Below are 26,183 nucleotides of genomic sequence, written 5' to 3'. Positions count from 1 at the left end.
ATAAGTGAGTTTTCCTAATCCCTAACAGCCTCCCCCCAGTGCCTAATCCTCTGGTGCCGCAACCTAACCCTAAGCCTCCAGTACATGCAGAATGTGGACATTGTAAACATGTCAAAGTTCTGCATATTGTGACATGTTCAATGTCTATATTATAACATTATGAATATCGACACTGAAAATTTTGACATGATTGCATCCCAATCAACAGAGTATAGGAAGCTCAGATCTCTGGGCTGGTAACACACAGTGACATGATGTGAAGGGGAGAGCAGGAGTATAATAGGGACTGATGGCTCCAGATGTATGAGATACACCAGAGAGTGTGGGGAGGAGACTGGTCAGATCTCTGGGCTGGTAACACACAGTGACATGACGTGAGGGGGAGAGCAGGAGTCTAATAGGGGCTGATGGCTCCTAATGTATGAGATACACCAGAGTCTGGGGAGGAGACTGGCCAGATATCTGGGCTGGTAACACACAGTGACATGATGTGAGGGGGAGAGGAGGAGTATAATAGGGGCTGATGGCTCCTGATATATGAGATACACCAGAGAGTGTGGGGAGGAGACTGGTCAGATCTCTGGGCTGGTAACACACAGTGACATGATGTGAGGGGGAGAGGAGGAGTATAATAGGGGCTGATGGTTCCTGACTCCCCCACTGGGCAGATACATTTCCCTCATTAATTTGTACTGACAGTGGAGGGTGTAGGATAACTCTCTTCTGTAATAAGTGATTATTACTCACCTGTGCTGATATCTGTAGGAATTTCCTCCTCCTTACACTGCTGATCACCCCTCACATACGTCTCTTCTTCTCCCTCTATATCTTCTGCCTTCATATCAGTCATATACGTCTCTTCTTCTCCCTCTGTATCTTCTGCCTTCATATCAGTCACATACGTCTCTTCTTCTCCCTCTGCATCTTCTGCCTTCATATCAGTCACATACGTCTCGTCTTCTCCCTCTTTATCTTTTGCCTTCATATCAGTCACATACGTCTCTTCTTCTCCCTCTATATCTTCTGCCTTTATATCAGTCACATACGTCTCTTCTTTTCCCTCTATATCTTCTGCCTTCATATCAGTCACATATCTCTCTTCTTCTCCCTCTATATTTTCTGCCTTCATATCAGTCACATACGTCTCGTCTTCTCCCTCTTTATCTTTTGCCTTCATATCAGTCACATACGTCTCTTCTTCTCCCTCTATATCTTCTGCCTTTATATCAGTCACATACGTCTCTTCTTTTCCCTCTATATCTTCTGCCTTCATATCAGTCACATATGTCTCTTCTTCTCCCTCTATATTTTCTGCCTTCATATCAGTCACATACGTCTCTTCTTCTGTATCTTCTGCCTTCATATCAGTCACATACGTCTCTTCTCCCTCTATATCTTCTGCCTTCATATCAGTCACATATGTCTCTTCTCCCTCTATATCTTTTGCCTTCATATCAGTCACATACGTCTCTTCTTCTCCCTCTGTATCTTCTGCCTTCATATCAGTCACATCCGTCTCTTCTTCTCCCTCTATATCTTCTTTCTTTATATCAGTCACATACATCTCTTCTTCTCCCTCTATATCTTCTGCCTTCATATCAGTCACATATGTCTCTTCTTCTCCCTCTGTATCTTCTGCCTTCATATCAGTCACATACGTCTCTTCTTCTCCCTCTGTATCTTCTGCCTTCATATCAGTCACATACGTCTCTTCTTCTCCCTCTGCATCTTCTGCCTTCATATCAGTCACATACGTCTCGTCTTCTCCCTCTTTATCTTTTGCCTTCATATCAGTCACATTCGTCTCTTCTTCTCCCTCTATATCTTCTGCCTTCATATCAGTCACATACGTCTCTTCTTCTGTATCTTCTGCCTTCAAATCAGTCACATACGTCTCTTCTTCTCCCTCTATATCTTCTGTCTTTATATCAGTCACATACATGTCTTCTCCCTCTATATCTTCTACTTTCATATTAGTCAGACCTTTATCCTAAAGTCCCCACAAAACAATAAAAAAGTACTTTAATAATGTCCAATTTCATTAAGATTAAGCAATAGGATTATACATATGCAGTTTGTTTACATATCATACAGTAAAAGCCACTTTGGAATGTTGACCCTAAATCCCATCTACCTGATGCTCCTGTGAAATCCTGTGACTTTCCCCTGTACAATCCTGTGAATAAAGAAGATGGGGACATCTATCTGGGGTATTTCTGTTACTGGATCCATCTGTAGAAGACACACAGTGATTGTATAATTGTATTTTTGCACTTACTGTAAAATCTGTTTCTCTGAATCCATTTGGGGGACACTGCAGTACCCTGGGGGTATAGGGGGCACCAGTACTGGAGCAGGGCCCAACTACACTACAGACTTGTTGGTTGCTAACTCCTCCCCTATATGCCTCCAGGTGACCCAGTCAACAATGCAGATGAGGTCCATATAGGGTTGGGGTTTATAAATTCTATGACACATAGACAGTTCATAGCTTCTTATAGAAGATTCCCTTAGGGAAGGCCCATCAAAGCCGTCTCAGGTTTAGGGAGTTACAATTCAATTTCAAGCACTTCCTTTCGGCTTGGCCACTCAAAATTTTCAGCAGGACCATGGCTGTCATCTCGGTTCTTTTATGATCCAGGGAGGCGACACTAATTGCATACCTTTTTGTTTGTTAGCATTCAGTTATATAATGGCAGAATATTTTGTTGTGCTTTACAGTTGAGAATTTCCTTGTGAAACGGAGGCAGGATGGTTTTTCTTTTAGTACACTTGAACCTTGCAGGAGTCACATAGCTCGATAATTACCCAAATGACTCAAACTTTCTCTATACACACCAGTATCCCCAAATATGGATGAAAGAGAAAAATTGTTTACAAGTGATGATGATGTTTGTATATGGTTAGTCCTTAACACTGCTGTCCTATTTACAATACACCAATATCTCCTCTTACCCAGTGATGTGAGGGGCCGGTGATTCTCCATCATCACGTCCTGGTTCAGACCCCTGTGTTCCTCTATATACTCCCCCTCCTGCGGGGAGACATAGACAGTGACATCCTGACACCTTATAGGAACCTGACACACACAATGATAGTCATCACCCAGACACACATTAGCCGGCGGTGACTGACGGTTGCCCCCTGTAGTCAGGCCAGCAAGCAGTGACTGATGATCACCTCCTGGAGGCGAACTAGGATTTGGCCAGAGATGAGGATTCCTGTTGACCCTGGTGATTATAGCTTCCGCTAATTTGGAATGTCGTGGAGTAAAAGAGACTGAGAATCTAAGTGCAGCATGAAATTTGCTTGTCTATGACAGACTGTTTATTATTATCATTATTATAATTTATTTATATGGCGCCACAAATGTTCCGCAGCGCCTTACAAAGTACATAAACAAGTTGTAGACAAGCGACTTACAGTACAATACATTACAGGACCAGGACATGGATAATATATATTGCTACATTAGCGACCATAACGCCCAGATAAGCAACAGAGCATAAGCAACCAAGTGTTTAGATTAAACTAAAGTAGGGAGAAGCACAAGAGGGTAGAGCGCCCTGTTCTTAAGAGCTTACATTCTAAAAGTGTCTTCAACAGTGTCTCAGTTGTAGATACCGATAGTAATATGATTGGGTTATTCCAAATCTCGTTTGCATGCTGTCAGAGGTGAAAAAACTGAGCAGTGGGGCGGGGTCAGTAAGAAACAGAACATTGTGACGGGTCCAATGAGAAAAAGACACAGTGTTCAAGCCTGGAGGAAATCATATGATGAATAAGCAGATACGATCCTCTAACAATTCTCTAATGTTATACTCTGAGACCTCACAGCAGCATTGCCCATTTGATCCCCCGTCCTCCTCCTACACACCCTCCACACCATTGGGCTTTGTGACTGTACTGGCTCACCTCCTGCATGTCCATCTGCTCATTCTCTGCATTTATATCCAGCTTCCCTGCACTTTCCCATTAGGGTCCCCAAGGTTCCGTGTCCCTGGCTCCCCTCTCTTCTCCCATTCACAGTTTCCCTCAGGAACATTAGCTGGTCCTTTGGTCATCACTACCATCTCTATGATGTTGTCACTGATTTACATCTCTTCCCTGAACCTCTCTCCCTGTTATGTGTCACCTTATGTCTGTCACTTATTACATCCTGGATGGTACAACGCTTAATGATACTCAGCATTTCAAAAACTGAACAAAGTCCTTCACCAACTCAAGGCGCCCTCTGCTCCCACCCTCTCCGCTGACATCTTACTCTCTGAGGTGACAAGTATGTCTGTGTCAGATGGGCACTATGAGGGAACATATATATGGCTATTAGATGGGCACTATGAGGTGACCTGTATGTTGGTGTTAGATGGGAACTATGAGGCAACATATATATGGGTATTAGATGGGCAATATGAGGTGACCTATATGTCTGTGTTAGATGGGCACTATGAGGTGACCTGTATGTTGGTATTAGATGGGCACTATGAGGTGACCTATATGTCTGTGTTAGATGGGCACTATGAGGTGACCTGTATGTTGGTATTAGATGGGCACTATGAGGTGACCTGTATGTTGGTATTAGATGGGCACTATGAGGCAACATATATATGGGTATTAGATGGGCACTATGAGGTGACCTATATGTCTGTGTTAGATGGGCACTATGAGGTGACCTGTATGTCGGTATTAGATGGGCACTATGAGGTGACCTGTATGTTGGTATTAGATGGGCACTATGAGGCAACATATATATGGGTATTAGATGGGCAATATGAGGTGACCTATATGTGGGTGTTAGATGGGCACTATCGGGTGGGCATTAAGGAATGGGCACGGGGAGGGTGGGAGGGGCATACAGAGGATATAATGGAAGGTAAGAAGATATCAGGAGACCATTATTAGGCTGAGAGGCGCCATTATAGGGGGAACCAGGTGAGGTACAATGAGGCTGAGGTGGTGGATATGAGGACATCGGGTGAGAAGCCAGGAGGGGGTCAGTCCTAGGTCATAAGATCGGGTCACAGCCCTAAAACCCTTCTCCATAGCACCATGGTGGCGGATAATGGTGACATGAGGCAGCAGCAGCCATGTACCTGCTCTATCCCAGCTGTAAGTGCATCACTGTATCTCTGTCCCTCTCCCCGTGCGGACTACTCACCTCAGAGGCTCCCGGGCCGGACTCCTCCCTCTCGGTTACTGCTAGATCCCCTTCCGTAGATTGACCTCTTCGCTGTCACCTGCAGGACGTTACTCAACCGACTTCCGGCCTGTGCGTTCCACCTGACAGACTTCCGGCCTGTGCGTTCCACGCTGCACTGGATGTGTACTCTCCGCGTTCCTTACTTCTGATCTCCTACTCCCGGCTGACTGTAACTAGGAGACATCGCTGTGTCTGACAGTAGCAGGCCCTGGTCCTTATACTCCTGATCCTCTATGTATTCCCCCCGTGCCCCCGTTACAGCCTTTCCACCACCCTTGTGCCCCCCGTTACCCCTTCCCCCCACCACTGTATCCCCTGTTACCCCCTCGTCCCCGCCCCTGTGTCCACCTGTTACCCCTTCTCCCCCTCCCCCACCCCTGTGCCCCCTTGTTACCCCCTCCCCCCACCACTCTGCCCCCCCTGTTACCTCCTCCCCCCACCACTCTGCCCCCCCTGTTACCTCCTCCCCCCACCACTCTGCCCCCCCTGTTACCCCCTCTTCCCACCACTTTGCCCCCCTATTACCCCCCACCCCTGTGCCCTCTGTTGTCTCCTCTCCTTAAATGAAATTCTAGGCGGTGTGCACAAAGTGCCGTCTGAACGCCGTAAGGATAATCAGAACTCTGGTACCAACATCGCAGCCCATAGATTTGCTCTGGGAAATGCAGTGTTGCTCCATCATATGTACCGTGCTGAGTGCAGCAGCCGCTCATTGTGCAGAATTGAATCCCCTCCCCCCACTTGGGGCAATCTGTGTATAAACATTATAATCACGTATATGTCATCAGTGATCACATGGAGTCCAAAATTATTGGGGTCCTAGAGACCCATCTTTATAAAAAATTAGAGTCCTACGTATATATATTTCAGGGCCCCATCATAATTTATGCTTTTGAGTTCCCCATAGGCCCTTAGGCGTCCCCGTATACACCCCACATAGCCTCCGACCTCCCCATATGCCCAATTTCCTTGTGAAGCTAGCTGACGCCTCCTTCACATGGCATCGACCATTGTAGCCTATGGACTGTACTTGGCAACATTTACACAAAGAGAACAGGATATGAAGCGCTGTCTGATAGACTATGACATGTAATATTACATACAATACATATATAACACACGGCCGGCGCTATAACTGAATAGAATATAATTGCTGTAAATAATGTCACCCATATACACCTGAATCAATGGTTGCTATTAATAAAACTCACAGAGCCGATCTCAATATTTTAAGTGACCTCTGCTCCGTATGACAAATATAAGAATTTAATTCCAATGCGATTAACCAGCCAGCGTCACAATTGGAATTCCGGATCCACTTCTAGGTTATTATAACCGTCATTCTCAGATTACATCACCCTGATTAATGGTTGTGCAGCAGCAAATCCTAATGGTACATATCCAGCTGTGCTTCAGGGGAATGAGCCAGTTGTAGCAGATGGGTTAGTTCTGTTACTGTGACAATGTTCAGCGCGGTTAGTGGTAACAATGCTGTTAGATGCAATTAGCTTCGGTACTGTAGCAATTTTCCACACATGCGATTGCACTGATGAGAATGTTATATGTGAACAAACTTCTTTAATGTGCTTTCGAAACGTTCTAAAGCTGGCCACAGACATAGCGATGTGCTGACGATCAGCCGATGTGTACGATTTGCCGTGAACTCTCCACGGGAGCGTCCCGGCAGTCGTGAGCACGATTTGGTCCAAAAACCTGCCAATTTGACTTCCAATCTCACGATCCATCGGATCATACGAATCCTGAGTTTCATCTTGACTTTCCCAAAACAAGAGAAGAGGCTCTTCATGATTGGTGGGAAATTTAAATAATAATAACAAAGGGAGGGGCTAGCCAGGGGGTATAAAAAGCAGGCGCCATTTAACCCTGTGCACATTCTGCTCTGCTACTAGTGAGGCTAGGTGTATACCTGCTGAACCCTGTACATTGCTACTGTGCTCTGCTTTGTATTTGGCTTTTACCTTTTACAAAGTGTCTTCTACATTCAAGTGTGTGCAACTGCATTCTATCCTGTTCCTGAATTCTGTGCTGATGCGTCCCTATCAGTATAAAGTGTTGGTTACCAAAGCTGGGGTCAAGGTGATCCAGGAGAGGGCCCAGCGAAGGAGGAGAACATGCTGGACCAAGGACTGGCTGCAGCAAAGGGATACTCGCTCTCACATGTCCCTGCTGATGGAGATCAAGGACAATAACCCGGACGACTACCGCAACTACCTGGGCATGGATGACGCCACTTTCCAGGAGTTGCTGAGTATGGTAACCCCCCACATCCAGAGGCAGGACACAAGGTGGCGGAGGGCAAGCCCTGCTGAAGAGAGGCTGGTGGCTACCCTGAGGTATCTGGCTACAGGAAGGTCATTTGAAGACCTGAAGTTTGGGACCCTCATCTCACCTCAGTCCTTGGGCGTCATCATTCCAGAGACCTGCAAAGCCATCGTTAAAGTGCTGCAGTACCAGTATTGCAAGGTAAGGAAAAAAAACACACTACACATTTGTTTCTTGTCAAAGAATTTTTTTGTATTTTTTTTTTCAATTTAACTCTTTATATAACTGTCCCAGCCAATAAGACTGCATTAACAAAACTGCTGCATAGCAGTCCTAACATTTGTGTTGCAAGAACAGTACACTATGTAATTTTAAATATATCATAAACGTGTATAAACAGTACAAAACAGTATTATCACCAAACTTTATCAATCCCAATAGGTAGCCTGCTGTATGTTGTACAGTGGGTCAGACACCAGATTGAGCAGGCCAATACACACATGGCACAAGTACAGATTGTGGCCCCGGCTTCCAGCAATCTGTACTTGCACCATGTGTGTAGTGACCTTGTCCAATTAGTGTCATCACCACCGTATAGCATACAGCCGGCACCTATTGGTTGGAAGTGATGACATTTGGTGATATTTCAGAAGAAGAAGAAAAAAATTAAAATTAAGAGTAACGTGGCAAATCCTCCTCTGACTCCAGCAGAGCATTGTAAACGGTCCTGCTTGTGGTTGGGGTGCTGGGTGGAGGAGTAATCTCCAACTGGGCTGGGGGGGGCCTGACATAGGCATTTGGAGCAGGGGAATAAAGCATAGGGTCAGTAATATAGGTGGAGTTGTGCAAATTACTATTGAGGGATCGAATGAGAAACTCATAGACGAGCCTATGGACATTTTTTGCAGTTGCCGCATCCATTTTTCTCATCTGACTATTAAAGTGAGTAGTAAACTCGTCAATATCTGTTCTGTGTGCTTTTGTTTTTTTGGGGTAGTACCGAGGAGGATGATGCTCCTGGTTCAATGGGTGTGGTGATTGTGGAGAAGTTTTCCACCTCGCTGTCCCCGATCAAAGTTAGGTCCGGTGTGATGGACAAATCAGTATCTTGGGTGGGAGTCTATATATATATAAAAAACAATATTAAAATCATGTTTTACTATAAATTTATTTTTCTATCTTTCCAGTTTCCTAACACCGTGGAAGAGCATCGCTGAAGAATTTGAACAACGTTGGAATTTCCCTAACTGCAGAGGAGCCATCGATGGAAAACACATCCGCATCAACCCACCTGCCAACGCTGGACCATATTACTACAACTACAAAGGTTTCTTCAGCTTCTTCAGCATCGTTCTCATGGCAGTGGTGATTGCCAACTATGAATTTTTGTTTGTGGTTTTCGGCAAGAATGGGCGTGCTTTGGATGGTGGGTCCTTCAAACAGACGGCTTTCTGCCAGAGACTCGCCAACAAAACCCTCCACTTGCCATCACTGGACGAGACAAAGCACGACCTAAATTATGTTTTCGTTGCAGACGAGGCTTTTGCATTACATGAACATGTGATGAAGCCATTTGCACAGAGGGGCCTGACCAGAGAGAAGAGGATCTAAAACTATCGTCTATCCCAGGGCACGGCGCATTGTGGAAAATGCGTTTGGAATACTCAGCAACCGGTTCCGCATTTTCCACACCACCATAACCTACGTGTGGAGAAGATACATTGGGTCGTGATGACGTGCTGTGTGCTGCATAACTTTCTGCGAAGAAAAACTACACAACGAGGACCAGTCCCAGCTAGACCAGAAGATGTAGGAGCTCCGGAGGACATTGCCCAGTTTACATCAATGTCTGCACCAACAAATGCAGCAACATCAACAGCACGTGACAAAAAAGTGAGGGAGGAGTATATGGTCTATTTCAACGGACCAGGTGCGGTGCCATGGCAGGAGGACTGTCTGTGAGATAAATGACTATAGTGGACAACTGTGAATGAGCAACAAAAAAACTTATAAGGTTTTGGTTTATGAACTGTGTCTCTACTTACCAACAAATCCTCAGACGGTGCAATCACTTCTGCCGCCTCCTGTTCTCCCTCGCTCGGCCATCAGGACCACTGACTGGTGTTGTGGCTCTTGTTTCGCTTATAAGGTCATAGTACCACAGTGTTGGCTGATACACGTCGTCACTGCCTGCCCCGGAACTTTGGAGTCATCCACTTTTCGCTTTTCTTTTATATACATGGTACGCAGGTTCTGTATTTTGTGCCGTATTGCTTTAAGGTCAGCATCCGCAATGAACCTTTTTGTGTACTCCAAAAGGACATTCAAGGCTGCCAATCTTGCTGACTTGTGGTACTGTCGACAGGATATCCTCCATAGGATATCCTTTTCCTGGAGGATCGCTAGGAAACCGGTTACAAACTCCTGTTCACTATCCATGGACATAGCTAGGAGGAAAAAATAAGGACACTTTAATAATCTACAAATGTGAATTGTTTTGTAAATTTTTAATGTATATTTTTACATTTTTCAAGATTTTTGTTTATTTTATTTGTTTTTTTATATTATATTTTTATAGGAATTTAATGGGGTTTTTTTTATGTATTTTAATGTGTTTTTTTTCCAGGGATGTTTTGTGTTTTTATATGTATTTTAACATGTTTTTTTGCCAGGGATGTAGTGTCTATTTATATGTATAGTAATATGTTTTATTTTTGTGGTTCCAATATGTTGGTGACATACATTGGTTTAGGGTGGTATATTCAAACATCATAAACTAAAGTATCACAGCAACAAAATCAAATTTTATATATGTATTGATGTTGTTGTAATGTTTTAATATTTGTTGTTAAACTAAATTTTTTTAAATCAATTTATAAAATTTGAGTGATTTTTTTATGCAAGGTTATTTTATAGGTGTCACGTGACATTGGTGTGTAGGTGGGTGGCACACATTGGTGAGCAGCCTCATTACGGTGGGCGGTGGCTGGGTCATGCATTAGAAGTGGCTGGCACACATTGGTGAATAGTGGGAGGTTAGTGCATGGCCCAGCCACCGCCCGCCTCATTACGGCGGGCGGTGGCTGGTTCATGCATTTAGAAGTGGCTGGCACACATTGGTGGGCAGTGGGGTTGCATTAAATACATTACCAATATTCACCAAACTCCGGTAATCCAGACTTCACTGTGCAGGCTCTATCGTACTTCCTCCTTCTTGTAGCCACGATGCTGCACAAGTTGGCGATTGGGCGCGTACAGGGTCCTGTCAGTCAAATTCCCCAAGGTACGATGAATCGTGAGATACATCGTGAGTAAAAAAACCTCACGATTTGGATCAAATCGTGTCCCAGATTGGCAAATCTGGCCTACAGCACGCCAGATCTCAAGATGCGACGAGCGGGGACATGCATCGGCATCGTGATCAGGAGTAGAACTTCACGATTTGGCCATATTATACACGATTTGTCCTCATGATTCGTCCAAATCGGGTAAAAAATCGCCATGTGTGTGGCCAGCTTTAGTTTGCACTGAGATTTATTCACACAGCCGGAATCCGCAAGCCACGTCAAAGCACGCGTCACAACGATGGCACGCTGTTTCCTGCCTTATAAGCTTTATAGCCACCCTTAGACCAAGCAGAGTCTTTCTAATTGGCACACAGAGATTTTCACATTCTCAGGCAGCAATGCTAAATCCTACAGATTCCCAGGGGATGCTTACATTATCGGTGCCAGGATACCAACGCCGGTCAGAATCCCGGCGCCAGCATCCCGACCTCCGGGATGCCGAAGGTAAGTAGCGGGTTTGGGGGTAGGGCTACTGTTAGGTTTAGGGGTTAGGCACTAGGGGGAGGGTTAGGTTTAGGGTGTGAGGAGGGGGAGGTTAGATTCAGGCACTTGGGAGGGAGATTAGGGTTAGGTACCAAAGAGGGAGAGGGAGGGTTAGCATACCGACCAACAAGTGTCGGTATGTTAACCCTGTCGGGACCCCCGGGTCGAGAATCTGACCGACAGGATTCTGACTGTCTGCATTTCATACCAATTCCGTTCCCAGCTGCTGCTCAAAAAGGGGAGACACACTCAAATCCGCTCCTATGATATTTTATATTGGAATTAGAACTCTCTCCTCTGTGTCCCACAAGGGTATGTTAAGCAGCAAGACTTTACCAATAGGTGGTTCAAGCGACTCTCAGGAAGTCCTTTGGCATTGAGCAAACAAGTTTAAGGGCTGAAGCACAATCCACAGAGTGTCCTCCAAAGCTGCAGACATTTCCAAGGGGAGATATAAGAGTCCAGCATAAGTCCAACAAGTCCCAGGAGTCTGGATATAAAGTCTCAAAGCTCAACGCGTTTCGCTGAGCAATGACGCATTTCAGCTTCCTCAGGAGTGGCTGGGACGTAGTAGTGACTGAGTCTGTTTGGCAAAATACTGAATTGCATCAGATTATGGCCATAGGCTCCCTCTGCTGACACCTGTGTGATGCCAACTGAGCCGAGGTCAGCGCCTACAGAACATGTTTAGAAAGTACATATATATTATTTTGCAAATGTACCATTCACCTTGTGTTTGCAGATTGGTTGACGACATACTTCCGATATTTGCTGTTTATTCATTCATGATGGTTTATTTGTGAATTTCCTGTCTCTAAATGTTTCAAGATCAAACTTAAAGAACATTCCTGCCAAACCGCCGGTGAGCAGTCCGCGCTGATGGCGGGCTTTTAGAGGAGCTGCCCAAGACCCTTATTTTATTTGGTTCTTTGAACAGAATTAAGGGATTGTAGAGAATATATGGGATACTAGGAAATCATTAAATTTGTTCTCAGATCCTCTCTGTGCAACAACATTATGACTAATGAAATAAAAGAATAAAAATTAAAAAAATATATATATTTAATAAATAATGTGTGAAACTAATAGAGAACTGAAAAATATTTAATAATATATATATATATATATATATATATATTTAAATAATGAAAAAAAATCCAGTTTTAACTGTGACATATAGTACAATATAGGACTCAGGTATAATCATTAATTGGGAAGGATTTAAGCTATATATAAATCTTTTATGTTTTTTTTATGGACTTTTGTTTACTGCTGCTGAATATTTATGTAAAGAGTATCAAATGTTATATATAAGATACTTAAAAGGCTTCCTTTAGCTGTAGAAAGTGCTCGTAAAAACTGTGGGACATTAACCAATCAATTAACCAATTAATGTGTGAGCTTAAATAGAGGACCAAGGAGAAATACTATTTATTTTGAAAAAGCTCCTGCGTCGAAAGGGTCTACTGCTGTTATTTTCATGATTTAATTGCTAACACCGGACTGTGAAAGCTCCCGACCTCTATGTGCCTGTCATTATCCTATATGGCTGACTTACCCGGCACACTGACATTAAGGGCCGTATTCAATCAGAAGCGAAAAGCCGTTTTCGCCTGTTTTTTGGTGAAAATCTAACCTGAAAATGTCTCTGCATTTAATTCCAGTCCGTTTTCGCCTATGCGGAAAGTCAATGCAGTGTAATAGGCGATTACTTTTTCTCCACTGAATAGCTGGAGAAAAAAGAGTGCCAAATCTATATTTTGGGGTGCAGATGTTGGGAAACCACCCAGAATCCTTGGTACACCCCCCCCCCCCCAAGGACAATTCATACCACAAAAGGAAAACATTTCCTGGAACACCCAAAAAAAACACCTTTGAAATTTGGGGCAAAAATTTTAAAAAGTGGAGGGACAACTTCAAAAACTAGCGAAATAAGCTTCTGGGGGTGCTCTAAGAAGGGGCCAAGTGTTTCTGGGATTGCAGGTGCTTGTATGACGGCGGAATTTCACTTTTCTAAAACTCCGCTTTAGAGATATAAAAATATGCTAGCACCAATTTTCATGCACCCCAAATTTGGTGGGAGTACTTATTTTCTCCAAAAAACCCTGCTTTATGCCATTCTTCCACACTTTTACCTAGACGCTAATAGCAAGCAATTACCACCACTTAAGTACCCTATTAGGGCTAATACTAAACTACCATAATGATTTCCAAAGTCGACCCATCTTTTTCTGGGGTACACAGTGATTCTGGGTGGTTTCCCAGCATCTGCACCCCAAAATATACATCCTGCACTATTTGCCGGGTCCCGTTATCGCCTGTCTTGGAATTGAATACGGAGTAAATCGGGAGCGTACACGGTAAGTTTGTGCGTCCAAAACACACGATGTCGGCAAAACGTCTGGCAGGCGAAAAAAAATCATTGAATACGTGCCTAAGCTGGAACGAGCATACGAGTACGGGGTGCCACAGCCCCCGCCCTTGGTGATCACAGCCGGAAAGGGGAGAGACACGGAAGGTGTCTAACCAGCGGCACCAAAGGAGCAGTGTGCAATGAATATGGAGGAGCTTTGGCACTGTGCATATTCCTGGAGACAGAATCTTCAAGGTCGGTTTATTTCCCAAACCTGCCATTGCCTCTAACCACCCTATATTATTGGAGAGACTTTCTAACTATATAACCAGCCCGTGAGCGTACACACATCAGACTCTACCAATAATTCTAGAGTATTGAAGAATTGGTTCAAATCGTGACATATTGTGCACGTATTATAGACCGCAATTGGATTATAATGTATCATACTGAGCAATTGAGATTATCTATTTTTAGTGTCTACATGTAAATTAATGAATTGTAAGTAATAAATGTTTGTTGTATTAAAAGGAAGCCTTTATTGTTATTCAATCACATATTTCTACTAAGTAATTTGAGCACTAGCGCAGTTCTTTGGGGTTTTGGTTTTATGACTATCCATTGACCAGGATAAGACTCATCCCACAGGGACTATCTGTATATTGTACTCATCCCACCTCGGGACTGTTCATCCTTTAACCACCAGATGCCACATTACAATGGTTATAATTTGTGGCTGCACTGTACCATGTAGTTAACATTAATGTTCATATATTAGTGTTATTAAACCACCTTAGTGGTCCATGTAATGTTTTTATTTACACACACATACAAGATCCGACATATGCTCTAAAGACACACATACAATCTGGAGGCAGAGCTACATAGGTGTGATACCCCCATATGGTAAGCAGCACACCATCTTTTCATGACAGAGCATAGGTACACTGGGCCTGATTCAGACCTGCTCGCGAGCGCTCGATGTTGGGCAAGTGCGCATGCGCACGACGGAGGCTGCTCCGTCGTGCGCATGCGCGAGACCCGAATAACGAGGGCCAAGCCGTCATTATGGGTCTCGCACCAAAGGGGGCGTGCTGTCGATGGTGAGTGACAGCACGTCCCCTTTGGTGGGCGTGCCGGGGGCGTTGCTGCCCAGACGGAGGCGTTCCCATGGGACCGCCTACCGTCTGCGGCCGGCCCCACTGACATCACTAGTGATGTCAGTGGGAGTGCTTTTGGCTCTGATAGAGCCAAAAGCACTCCAGGGCTTGCGGCAGACGAAACCCTACCGCAAGGGTCTCGTCGCAAGCCCGATGGTCGCGATGGTCTTGACCATCGCGATCATCATCATGGACGCTCGCATAAGCTGTTGGTGGTAACCCACAGCTATGCGAGCGTCCAAGAGGCCGCTACAAAAAAAGAAAAAAAACGCCCTGATTCAGAGCGGGCGCTCGTTCAGAGCGTCCGGCTCTGAATCAGGCCCACTGTCCCTTGACACGATCTCATTGAAAGCCAGACTATGCCAGTGGCAAACGCAGGATTTCTAAAAGGGGGTTTCCAAATGCTTGATTTTAGAGTGAGTGTGGCCAGTCCATGAAGAGGGCATAATTAGTACTTAACCAGCTTTATGCATCATACAAAGTGTAATGTGTGTCATAATTCCAGCATATACAGGACCAGCGATCACAGTAAGTCTTTAGATTCTGAAGTAGGACCATCCTGTCTGAGCTGAATGTTTTTACGTCAGATGTAGGCAACATTCCAGAGCATTAGAGCGAGTCTGGAGGAGCAGCGGAAGAACCTAGCACTGCCCTGGACATATATGTACATATTGGTCTCATGATGCACTGGATAGTCTATTATTATGCAGTATTAATAATTAGCCATATTGTTGGTCTATAGCAGTGCACCACTAACAGTGCATGTTTTCCACATCTCCTAGTCAGTGCACATGTTAAAAAATCAGCAGGTGGTGCTAATTATTTCATTTGTGATACTGAGAAGTAAAATCTATTATATTACTATTTCTATTGTGGTTATAGTGTGGGATGGGGGAGAGGATTTTCCTAGCAACCGGAACCCCCCCCCATGCATTTGCCTATGCATGCCAGGGGTAGACACAGGCCAGTGTGGCACGCTGTCCCATCTCTCTGCAAGTTGTAACCACCAGAATCCAGCCCTGAAGTTGCGTGGCGCTGCCCATGGCCACTTTCTTACATGAGCATCCGGGTATCTGCCTGCTTCTCCCCTTGGCTCCGGAGAAGAATGGAAATCTCTGCTTGAAGTTACCCCATTGGGTCCAGATCCACAACAAACCCCCCTCTCTGGTGGGAGTTACACTTTCTAGAATTGACAACTGCTCTAAAGGGCCTCCCCACCAGTGGTGCGCCATAGTGTCCTGTGGCTACTTCTCTAGCATTAATGGCCATGCCAGAGGCTTCGGCTTATCTTCCCAGTGGTTATGACTGCACTTAACCAAGTGGCCTTTTGTTCTGCAGCAGGTGGTATCATTTAATCTTTTCATTTATTCATATCCCAGCATGGTGCCTATCTTATTACTTATATCCATTATTTATAGCGCACTGCATGCAATCCCCACTGACCCCGCAGGGTGATAAGTGCCATGTAGCACACTAAAACCCCTTTTACTCCAGAAATAAAACCCAGGTTATTGCTGGGTCTACCCGGGTCGCAGATCAGTGTAAAAGGGTCCCTGAAAAAACCCGGCAATCCAACCCAGGCAGCTACCAGAGTCAGACCCAGGATGGACCTGGGTAATGGTGCAGTCTAAATGGCACAACCCAGGATATATGACCTGGGTCATGCCTAAAATGAGCTGATAGGTGGTTGTGCAGCTGTCACCTCCCACTTTTTATGACCTCACAAATTTAGCAGGGCAGACCTTCAGTGTGAATGGTGCTGACCTGGGAATAACCCAGATCGATGGTGCTGTGTAAACGGTGTCGGACCCGGATTTTTGGTGGAAAAGAGGTACAAGAAAAGCAATCCCTGCTGTCTGGGTAGAATATGTAGGTAGGCTGCAGAAAGGTTAGCACTGATCGTGGTATTAAAGACCCCCCCCCTTCCTCGACTGGCGCATTGTCACAGTAACACATGACTTTTTCAAAGCCATGATGGGAAGCTAGAAGACCAGTTATTTATAGTGGTGTGAATCACATAAATTAGAACACTTAAAATGAACCTTGACTTTTTATATATATATATAACTATTAATAGTGGGTTTATTAAGAAAAAAATACAAGGAACGGACCAGTATAGCTGTACACACTTTTTAAGAGCAATAAAAATAGACATTAACAGTAATGTGCAAATACAAGTTGGAGAATAGCACAAACAATGACTGCTCAACCCATTATAGAAAGAGAAAATGTGAAGTGTCTATTAACAGCCTGTGACTGGCAAAATACTATACTTAATAAATCTGTTCTTTAGATATAATACTTTCCACCTTTAAGTATTCTTTTACCTGTTTAAATGCGTGTGAATAATTTAAAGTTTAACAAGATCTAATTTCTATCATTTCCTTCAATCAGACCATTGAAATGTCTTCTCACCTGTGTGTTCCTTTCTGATGTTTAATAAGATCTGATTTCCGTGAAAAACATTTCACACACTCGGAACATGGAAATGGTTTCTCACCTTTGTGACTTTTCTCATGTCTAACAAGATTTGATATGTGTGTAAAACATTTCCCACACTCAGAACATGAATGTGGCTTCTCACCTGTGTGACTTCTCTCATGTATAACAAGATTTGAAATGTGTGTAAAACATTTCCCACACTCAGAACATGGAAATGGTTTCTCACCTGTGTGACTTTTATCATGTCTAATAAGATCTGACTTCTGTGTAAAACATTTCCCACACTCAGAACATGAATATGGCTTCTCACCAGTGTGACTTCTCTTATGTATAACAAGATGTGATTTCTGTGTATAACCTTTACCACACTCAGAACATGTATAGGGCTTCTCACCAGTGTGACTTTTCTCATGTCTAACAAGATTTGATGCATGTGTAAAACATTTTCCACACTCAGAACATGAATATGGCTTCTCACCTGTGTGACTTCTCTCATGTATAACAAGATTTGATTTGTGTGTATAATCTTTCCCACACTCAGAACATGAATATGGCTTCTCACCTGTGTGAGTTCTCTGATGTGTAACAAGATCTGCTTTATGTAGAAAACATTTCCCACACTCGGAACATGGAAATGGTTTCTCACCTGTGTGATTTCTCTCATGTCTAACAAGTTTTGATTTATGTGTAAAACATTTCCCACACTGAGAACATGGAAATAGTTTCTCATGTGTGTGACATCTCTCATGTGTAACAAGATGTGATTTGCATGTAAAACATTTCCCACACTCAGAACATGAATATGACTTAGCTGGTTGATGGGTACTGAGCTTTGGGCACTGTGTAAAGCATTTGGTAGGTACTCTATGAGAACATTCCTCATGATAAGTGGGATGAGATGACAGATCTGTACTGTGAAGAGTTGGATGCATATTTGAGGTAATAGGGATTTGTCCTGGAGAATCTCTTGTGATGTTATCTTCTATATCACAGTCTGGAGATACAGTGAGATGTTCCTGCCACATATTTCTTCTGTTCCATCCACCTGCTGGGAATACAATATATAGATATCAATGTTTGCCCATAACATGTTTAATTGCTTATGTGAGGCTCTTTTGTCCATCCAAAGCAAAACAAGTATAAGTACAGTATTTAACACTACATTCTATTATAATGCTTAAATATCTTTATTTCAATAGGTGCTTATACTGTGTGTATAGTCATTCAGCATTAGCTACAATGTAGTGCTGCTCTCTCTATTACTACAGTCACTATTATACTGTGTGTATAGTCTGTCAGCATTAGCTACAATGTAGTGCTGCTCTCTCTATTACTACAGTCACTATTATACTGTGTGTATAGTCATTCAGCATTAGGTACAATGTAGTGCTGCTCTCTCTATTACTACAGTCACTATTATACTGTGTGTATAGTCAGTCAGCATTAGGTACAATGTAGTGCTGCTCTCTCTATTACTACAGTCACTATTATACTGTGTATAGTCATTCAGCATTAGCTACAATGTAGTGCTGCTCTCTCTATTACTACAGTCACTATTATACTGTGTGTATAGTCATTCAGCATTAGCTACAATGTAGAGCTGCTCCCTCTATTACTACAGTCACTATTATACTGTGTGTATAGTCAGTCAGCATTCGCTACAATGTAGTGCTGCTCTCTCTATTACTACAGTCACTATTATACTGTGTGTATAGTCAGTCAGCATTCGCTACAATGTAGTGCTGCTCTCTCTATTACTACAGTCACTATTATACTGTGTGTATAGTCATTCAGCATTAGGTACAATGTAGTGCTGCTCTCTCTATTACTACAGTCACTATTATACTGTGTATAGTCATTCAGCATTAGCTACAATGTAGTGCTGCTCTCTCTATTACTACAGTCACTATTATACTGTGTGTATAGTCAGTCAGCATTCGCTACAATGTAGTGCTGCTCTCTCTATTACTACAGTCACTATTATACTGTGTGTATAGTCAGTCAGCATTCGCTACAATGTAGTGCTGCTCTCTCTATTACTACAGTCACTATTATACTGTGTGTATAGTCATTCAGCATTAGGTACAATGTAGTGCTGCTCTCTCTATTACTACAGTCACTATTATACTGTGTATAGTCATTCAGCATTAGCTACAATGTAGTGCTGCTCTCTCTATTACTACAGTCACTATTATACTGTGTGTATAGTCATTCAGCATTAGCTACAATGTAGTGCTGCTCTCTCTATTACTACAGTCACTATTATACTGTGTATAGTCATTCAGCATTCGCTACAATGTAGTGCTGCTCCCTCTATTACTACAGTCACTATTATACTGTGTGTATAGTCATTCAGCATTAGCTACAATGTAGAGCTGCTCCCTCTATTACTACAGTCACTATTATACTGTGTGTATAGTCAGTCAGCATTCTCTACAATGTAGTGCTGCTCTCTCTATTACTACAGTCACTATTATACTGTGTGTATAGTCAGTCAGCATTCGCTACAATGTAGTGCTGCTCTCTCTATTACTACAGTCACTATTATACTGTGTGTATAGTCAGTCAGCATTCGCTACAATGTAGTGCTGCTCTCTCTATTACTACAGTCACTATTATACTGTGTGTATAGTCATTCAGCATTAGGTACAATGTAGTGCTGCTCTCTCTATTACTACAGTCACTATTATACTGTGTATAGTCATTCAGCATTAGCTACAATGTAGTGCTGCTCTCTCTATTACTACAGTCACTATTATACTGTGTGTATAGTCATTCAGCATTAGCTACAATGTAGTGCTGCTCTCTCTATTACTACAGTCACTATTATACTGTGTATAGTCATTCAGCATTCGCTACAATGTAGTGCTGCTCTCTCTATTACTACAGTCACTATTATACTGTGTGTATAGTCATTCAGCATTAGGTACAATGTAGTGCTGCTCTCTCTATTACTACAGTCACTATTATACTGTGTGTATAGTCATTCAGCATTAGGTACAATGTAGTGCTGCTCTCTCTATTACTACAGTCACTATTATACTGTGTATAGTCATTCAGCATTAGCTACAATGTAGTGCTGCTCTCTCTATTACTACAGTCACTATTATACTGTGTATAGTCAGTCAGCATTAGCTACAATGTAGTGCTGCTCTCTCTATTACTACAGTCACTATTATACCGTGTGTATAGTCTGTCAGCATTAGCTACAATGTAGTGCTGCTCTCTCTATTACTACAGTCACTATTATACTGTGTGTATAGTCATTCAGCATTAGGTACAATGTAGTGCTGCTCTCTCTATTACTACAGTCACTATTATACTGTGTGTATAGTCAGTCAGCATTAGGTACAATGTAGTGCTGCTCTCTCTATTACTACAGTCACTATTATACTGTGTATAGTCATTCAGCATTAGCTACAATGTAGTGCTGCTCCCTCTATTACTACAGTCACTATTATACTGTGTGTATAGTCAGTCAGCATTCTCTACAATGTAGTGCTGCTCTCTCTATTACTACAGTCACTATTATACTGTGTGTATAGTCAGTCAGCATTCGCTACAATGTAGTGCTGCTCTCTCTATTACTACAGTCACTATTATACTGTGTGTATAGTCAGTCAGCATTCGCTACAATGTAGTGCTGCTCTCTCTATTACTACAGTCACTATTATACTGTGTGTATAGTCATTCAGCATTAGGTACAATGTAGTGCTGCTCTCTCTATTACTACAGTCACTATTATACTGTGTATAGTCATTCAGCATTAGCTACAATGTAGTGCTGCTCTCTCTATTACTACAGTCACTATTATACTGTGTGTATAGTCATTCAGCATTAGCTACAATGTAGTGCTGCTCTCTCTATTACTACAGTCACTATTATACTGTGTATAGTCATTCAGCATTCGCTACAATGTAGTGCTGCTCTCTCTATTACTACAGTCACTATTATACTGTGTGTATAGTCATTCAGCATTAGGTACAATGTAGTGCTGCTCTCTCTATTACTACAGTCACTATTATACTGTGTGTATAGTCATTCAGCATTAGGTACAATGTAGTGCTGCTCTCTCTATTACTACAGTCACTATTATACTGTGTGTATAGTCATTCAGCATTAGGTACAATGTAGCGCTGCTCTCTCTATTATTACAGTCACTATTATACTGTGTGTATAGTCATTCAGCATTAGGTACAATGTAGTGCTGCTCTCTCTATTACTACAGTCACTATTATACTGTGTGTATAGTCAGTCAGCATTCGCTACAATGTAGTGCTGCTCTCTCTATTACTACAGTCACTATTATACTGTGTGTATAGTCATTCAGCATTAGGTACAATGTAGTGCTGCTCTCTCTATTACTACAGTCACTATTATACTGTGTGTATAGTCAGTCAGCATTCGCTACAATGTAGTGCTGCTCTCTCTATTACTACAGTCACTATTATACTGTGTGTATAGTCATTCAGCATTAGCTACAATGTAGTGCTGCTCTCTCTATTACTACAGTCACTATTATACTGTGTGTATAGTCATTCAGCATTAGCTACAATGTAGTGCTGCTCTCTCTATTACTACAGTCACTATTATACTGTGTGTATAGTCATTCAGCATTCGCTACAATGTAGTGCTGCTCTCTCTATTACTACAGTCACTATTATACTGTGTGTATAGTCAGTCAGCATTAGCTACAATGTAGTGATGCTCTCTCTATTACTACAGTCACTATTATACTGTGTGTATAGTCAGTCAGCATTAGCTACAATGTAGTGATGCTCTCTCTATTACTACAGTCACTATTATACTGTGTGTATAGTCATTCAGCAGTAGCTACAATGTAGTGATGCTCTCTCTATTACTACAGTCACTATTATACTGTGTGTATAGTCAGTCAGCATTAGCTACAATGTAGTGCTGCTCTCTCTATTACTACAGTCACTATTATACTGTGTGTATAGTCAGTCAGCATTCGCTACAATGTAGTGCTGCTCTCTCTGTTACTACAGCTGCTCTCTCTATTACTACAGTCACTATTATACTGTGTGTATAGTCATTCAGCATTAGCTACAATGTAGTGCTGCTCTCTCTATTACTACAGTCACTATTATACTGTGTGTATAGTCTGTCAGCATTAGCTACAATGTAGTGCTGCTCTCTCTATTACTACGGTCACTATTATACTGTGTGTATAGTCAGTCAGCATTAGCTACAATGTAGTGCTGCTCTCTCTATTACTACAGTCACTATTATACTGTGTGTATAGTCAGTCAGCATTCGCTACAATGTAGTGCTGCTCTCTCTATTACTACAGTCACTATTATACTGTGTGTATAGTCAGTATTAGCTACAATGTAGTGCTGCTCTCTCTATTACTACAGTCACTATTATACTGTGTGTATAGTCAGTCAGCATTAGCTACAATGTAGTGCTGCTCTCTCTATTACTACAGTCACTATTATACTGTGTGTATAGTCATTCAGCATTAGCTACAATGTAGTGCTGCTCTCTCTATTACTACAGTCACTATTATACTGTGTGTATAGTCAGTCAGCATTCGCTACAATGTAGTGCTGCTCTCTCTATTACTACAGTCACTATTATACTGTGTGTATAGTCTGTCAGCATTAGCTACAATGTAGTGCTGCTCTCTCTATTACTACGGTCACTATTATACTGTGTGTATAGTCAGTCAGCATTAGCTACAATGTAGTGCTGCTCTCTCTATTACTACAGTCACTATTATACTGTATGTATAGTCAGTCAGCATTCGCTACAATGTAGTGCTGCTCTCTCTATTACTACAGTCACTATTATACTGTGTGTATAGTCAGTATTAGCTACAATGTAGTGCTGCTCTCTCTATTACTACAGTCACTATTATACTGTGTGTATAGTCAGTCAGCATTAGCTACAATGTAGTGCTGCTCTCTCTATTACTACAGTCACTATTATACTGTGTGTATAGTCATTCAGCATTAGCTACAATGTAGTGATGCTCTCTCTATTACTACAGTCACTATTATACTGTGTGTATAGTCAGTCAGCATTCGCTACAATGTAGTGCTGCTCTCTCTATTACTACAGTCACTATTATACTGTGTGTATAGTCAGCATTCGCTACAATGTAGTGCTGCTCTCTCTATTACTACAGTCACTATTATACTGTGTGTATAGTCATTCAGCATTAGCTACAATGTAGTGCTGCTCTCTCTATTACTACAGTCACTATTATACTGTGTGTATAGTCATTCAGCATTCGCTACAATGTAGTGCTGCTCTCTCTATTACTACAGTCACTATTATACTGTGTGTATAGTCAGTCAGCATTAGCTACAATGTAGTGATGCTCTCTCTATTACTACAGTCACTATTATACTGTGTGTATAGTCAGTCAGCATTAGCTACAATGTAGTGATGCTCTCTCTATTACTACAGTCACTATTATACTGTGTGTATAGTCATTCAGCAGTAGCTACAATGTAGTGATGCTCTCTCTATTACTACAGTCACTATTATACTGTGTGTATAGTCAGTCAGCATTAGCTACAATGTAGTGCTGCTCTCTCTATTACTACAGTCACTATTATACTGTGTGTATAGTCAGTCAGCATTCGCTACAATGTAGTGCTGCTCTCTCTGTTACTACAGCTGCTCTCTCTATTACTACAGTCACTATTATACTGTGTGTATAGTCATTCAGCATTAGCTACAATGTAGTGCTGCTCTCTCTATTACTACAGTCACTATTATACTGTGTGTATAGTCTGTCAGCATTAGCTACAATGTAGTGCTGCTCTCTCTATTACTACGGTCACTATTATACTGTGTGTATAGTCAGTCAGCATTAGCTACAATGTAGTGCTGCTCTCTCTATTACTACAGTCACTATTATACTGTGTGTATAGTCAGTCAGCATTCGCTACAATGTAGTGCTGCTCTCTCTATTACTACAGTCACTATTATACTGTGTGTATAGTCAGTATTAGCTACAATGTAGTGCTGCTCTCTCTATTACTACAGTCACTATTATACTGTGTGTATAGTCAGTCAGCATTAGCTACAATGTAGTGCTGCTCTCTCTATTACTACAGTCACTATTATACTGTGTGTATAGTCATTCAGCATTAGCTACAATGTAGTGCTGCTCTCTCTATTACTACAGTCACTATTATACTGTGTGTATAGTCAGTCAGCATTCGCTACAATGTAGTGCTGCTCTCTCTATTACTACAGTCACTATTATACTGTGTGTATAGTCTGTCAGCATTAGCTACAATGTAGTGCTGCTCTCTCTATTACTACGGTCACTATTATACTGTGTGTATAGTCAGTCAGCATTAGCTACAATGTAGTGCTGCTCTCTCTATTACTACAGTCACTATTATACTGTGTGTATAGTCAGTCAGCATTCGCTACAATGTAGTGCTGCTCTCTCTATTACTACAGTCACTATTATACTGTGTGTATAGTCAGTATTAGCTACAATGTAGTGCTGCTCTCTCTATTACTACAGTCACTATTATACTGTGTGTATAGTCAGTCAGCATTAGCTACAATGTAGTGCTGCTCTCTCTATTACTACAGTCACTATTATACTGTGTGTATAGTCATTCAGCATTAGCTACAATGTAGTGATGCTCTCTCTATTACTACAGTCACTATTATACTGTGTGTATAGTCAGTCAGCATTCGCTACAATGTAGTGCTGCTCTCTCTATTACTACAGTCACTATTATACTGTGTGTATAGTCAGCATTCGCTACAATGTAGTGCTGCTCTCTCTATTACTACAGTCACTATTATACTGTGTGTATAGTCATTCAGCATTAGCTACAATGTAGTGCTGCTCTCTCTATTACTACAGTCACTATTATACTGTGTGTATAGTCATTCAGCATTCGCTACAATGTAGTGCTGCTCTCTCTATTACTACAGTCACTATTATACTGTGTGTATAGTCAGTCAGCATTAGCTACAATGTAGTGATGCTCTCTCTATTACTACAGTCACTATTATACTGTGTGTATAGTCAGTCAGCATTAGCTACAATGTAGTGATGCTCTCTCTATTACTACAGTCACTATTATACTGTGTGTATAGTCATTCAGCAGTAGCTACAATGTAGTGATGCTCTCTCTATTACTACAGTCACTATTATACTGTGTGTATAGTCAGTCAGCATTAGCTACAATGTAGTGCTGCTCTCTCTATTACTACAGTCACTATTATACTGTGTGTATAGTCAGTCAGCATTCGCTACAATGTAGTGCTGCTCTCTCTGTTACTACAGCTGCTCTCTCTATTACTACAGTCACTATTATACTGTGTATAGTCAGTCAGCATTCGCTACAATGTAGTGCTGCTCTCTCTATTACTACAGTCACTATTATACTGTGTATAGTCAGTCAGCATTCGCTACAATGTAGTGCTGCTCTCTCTATTACTACAGTCACTATTATACTGTGTGTATAGTCATTCAGCATTCGCTACAATGTAGTGCTGCTCTCTCTATTACTACAGTCACTATTATACTGTGTGTATAGTCAGTCAGCATTCGCTACAATGTAGTGCTGCTCTCTCTATTACTACAGTCACTATTATACTGTGTGTATAGTCAGTCAGCATTAGCTACAATGTAGTGCTGCTCTCTCTATTACTACAGTCACTATTATACTGTGTGTATAGTCATTCAGCATTAGCTACAATGTAGTGATGCTCTCTCTATTACTACAGTCACTATTATACTGTGTGTATAGTCAGTCAGCATTCGCTACAATGTAGTGCTGCTCTCTCTATTACTACAGTCACTATTATACTGTGTGTATAGTCAGCATTCGCTACAATGTAGTGCTGCTCTCTCTATTACTACAGTCACTATTATACTGTGTGTATAGTCATTCAGCATTAGCTAC

At 42.1% G+C, this 26,183-nt stretch overlaps 1 protein-coding gene and 1 pseudogene across 2 annotated transcripts in view; both read right to left on the bottom strand.

Moving 5' to 3' along the window:
- Positions 1-739: 739 nt before the first annotated feature.
- Positions 740-12,070, bottom strand: LOC148435689 (uncharacterized). The gene is made up of 7 exons (XM_088465644.1): positions 12,043-12,070; positions 9,643-9,930; positions 2,956-3,034; positions 2,720-2,778; positions 2,161-2,232; positions 1,316-1,944; positions 740-931 (listed from the first exon to the last, which is right to left on the bottom strand). Exons 1-7 carry the CDS (start codon positions 12,068-12,070, stop codon positions 740-742), a joined length of 1,347 nt encoding a protein of 448 aa, XP_088321770.1.
- Positions 12,071-16,908: 4,838 nt separating this feature from the next.
- The window catches only part of LOC148435688 (uncharacterized), a 62,370-nt pseudogene continuing 53,095 nt past the window's right edge, over positions 16,909-26,183 (bottom strand). The window contains exon 7 of the transcript XR_015876575.1: positions 16,909-18,316. The product of XR_015876575.1 is annotated as an uncharacterized LOC148435688 (transcript). The remainder of the gene's footprint in view (positions 18,317-26,183) is intronic.

The sequence above is a fragment of the Taudactylus pleione genome, unplaced genomic scaffold (assembly GCF_031769625.1).
Source record: "Taudactylus pleione unplaced genomic scaffold, aTauple2 ptg002080l, whole genome shotgun sequence".
Lineage (NCBI taxonomy): Eukaryota > Metazoa > Chordata > Amphibia > Anura > Myobatrachidae > Taudactylus > Taudactylus pleione.
Note: the sequence above shows the minus strand (reverse complement) of the source record. Positions and strands in the feature narration are given on the sequence as shown.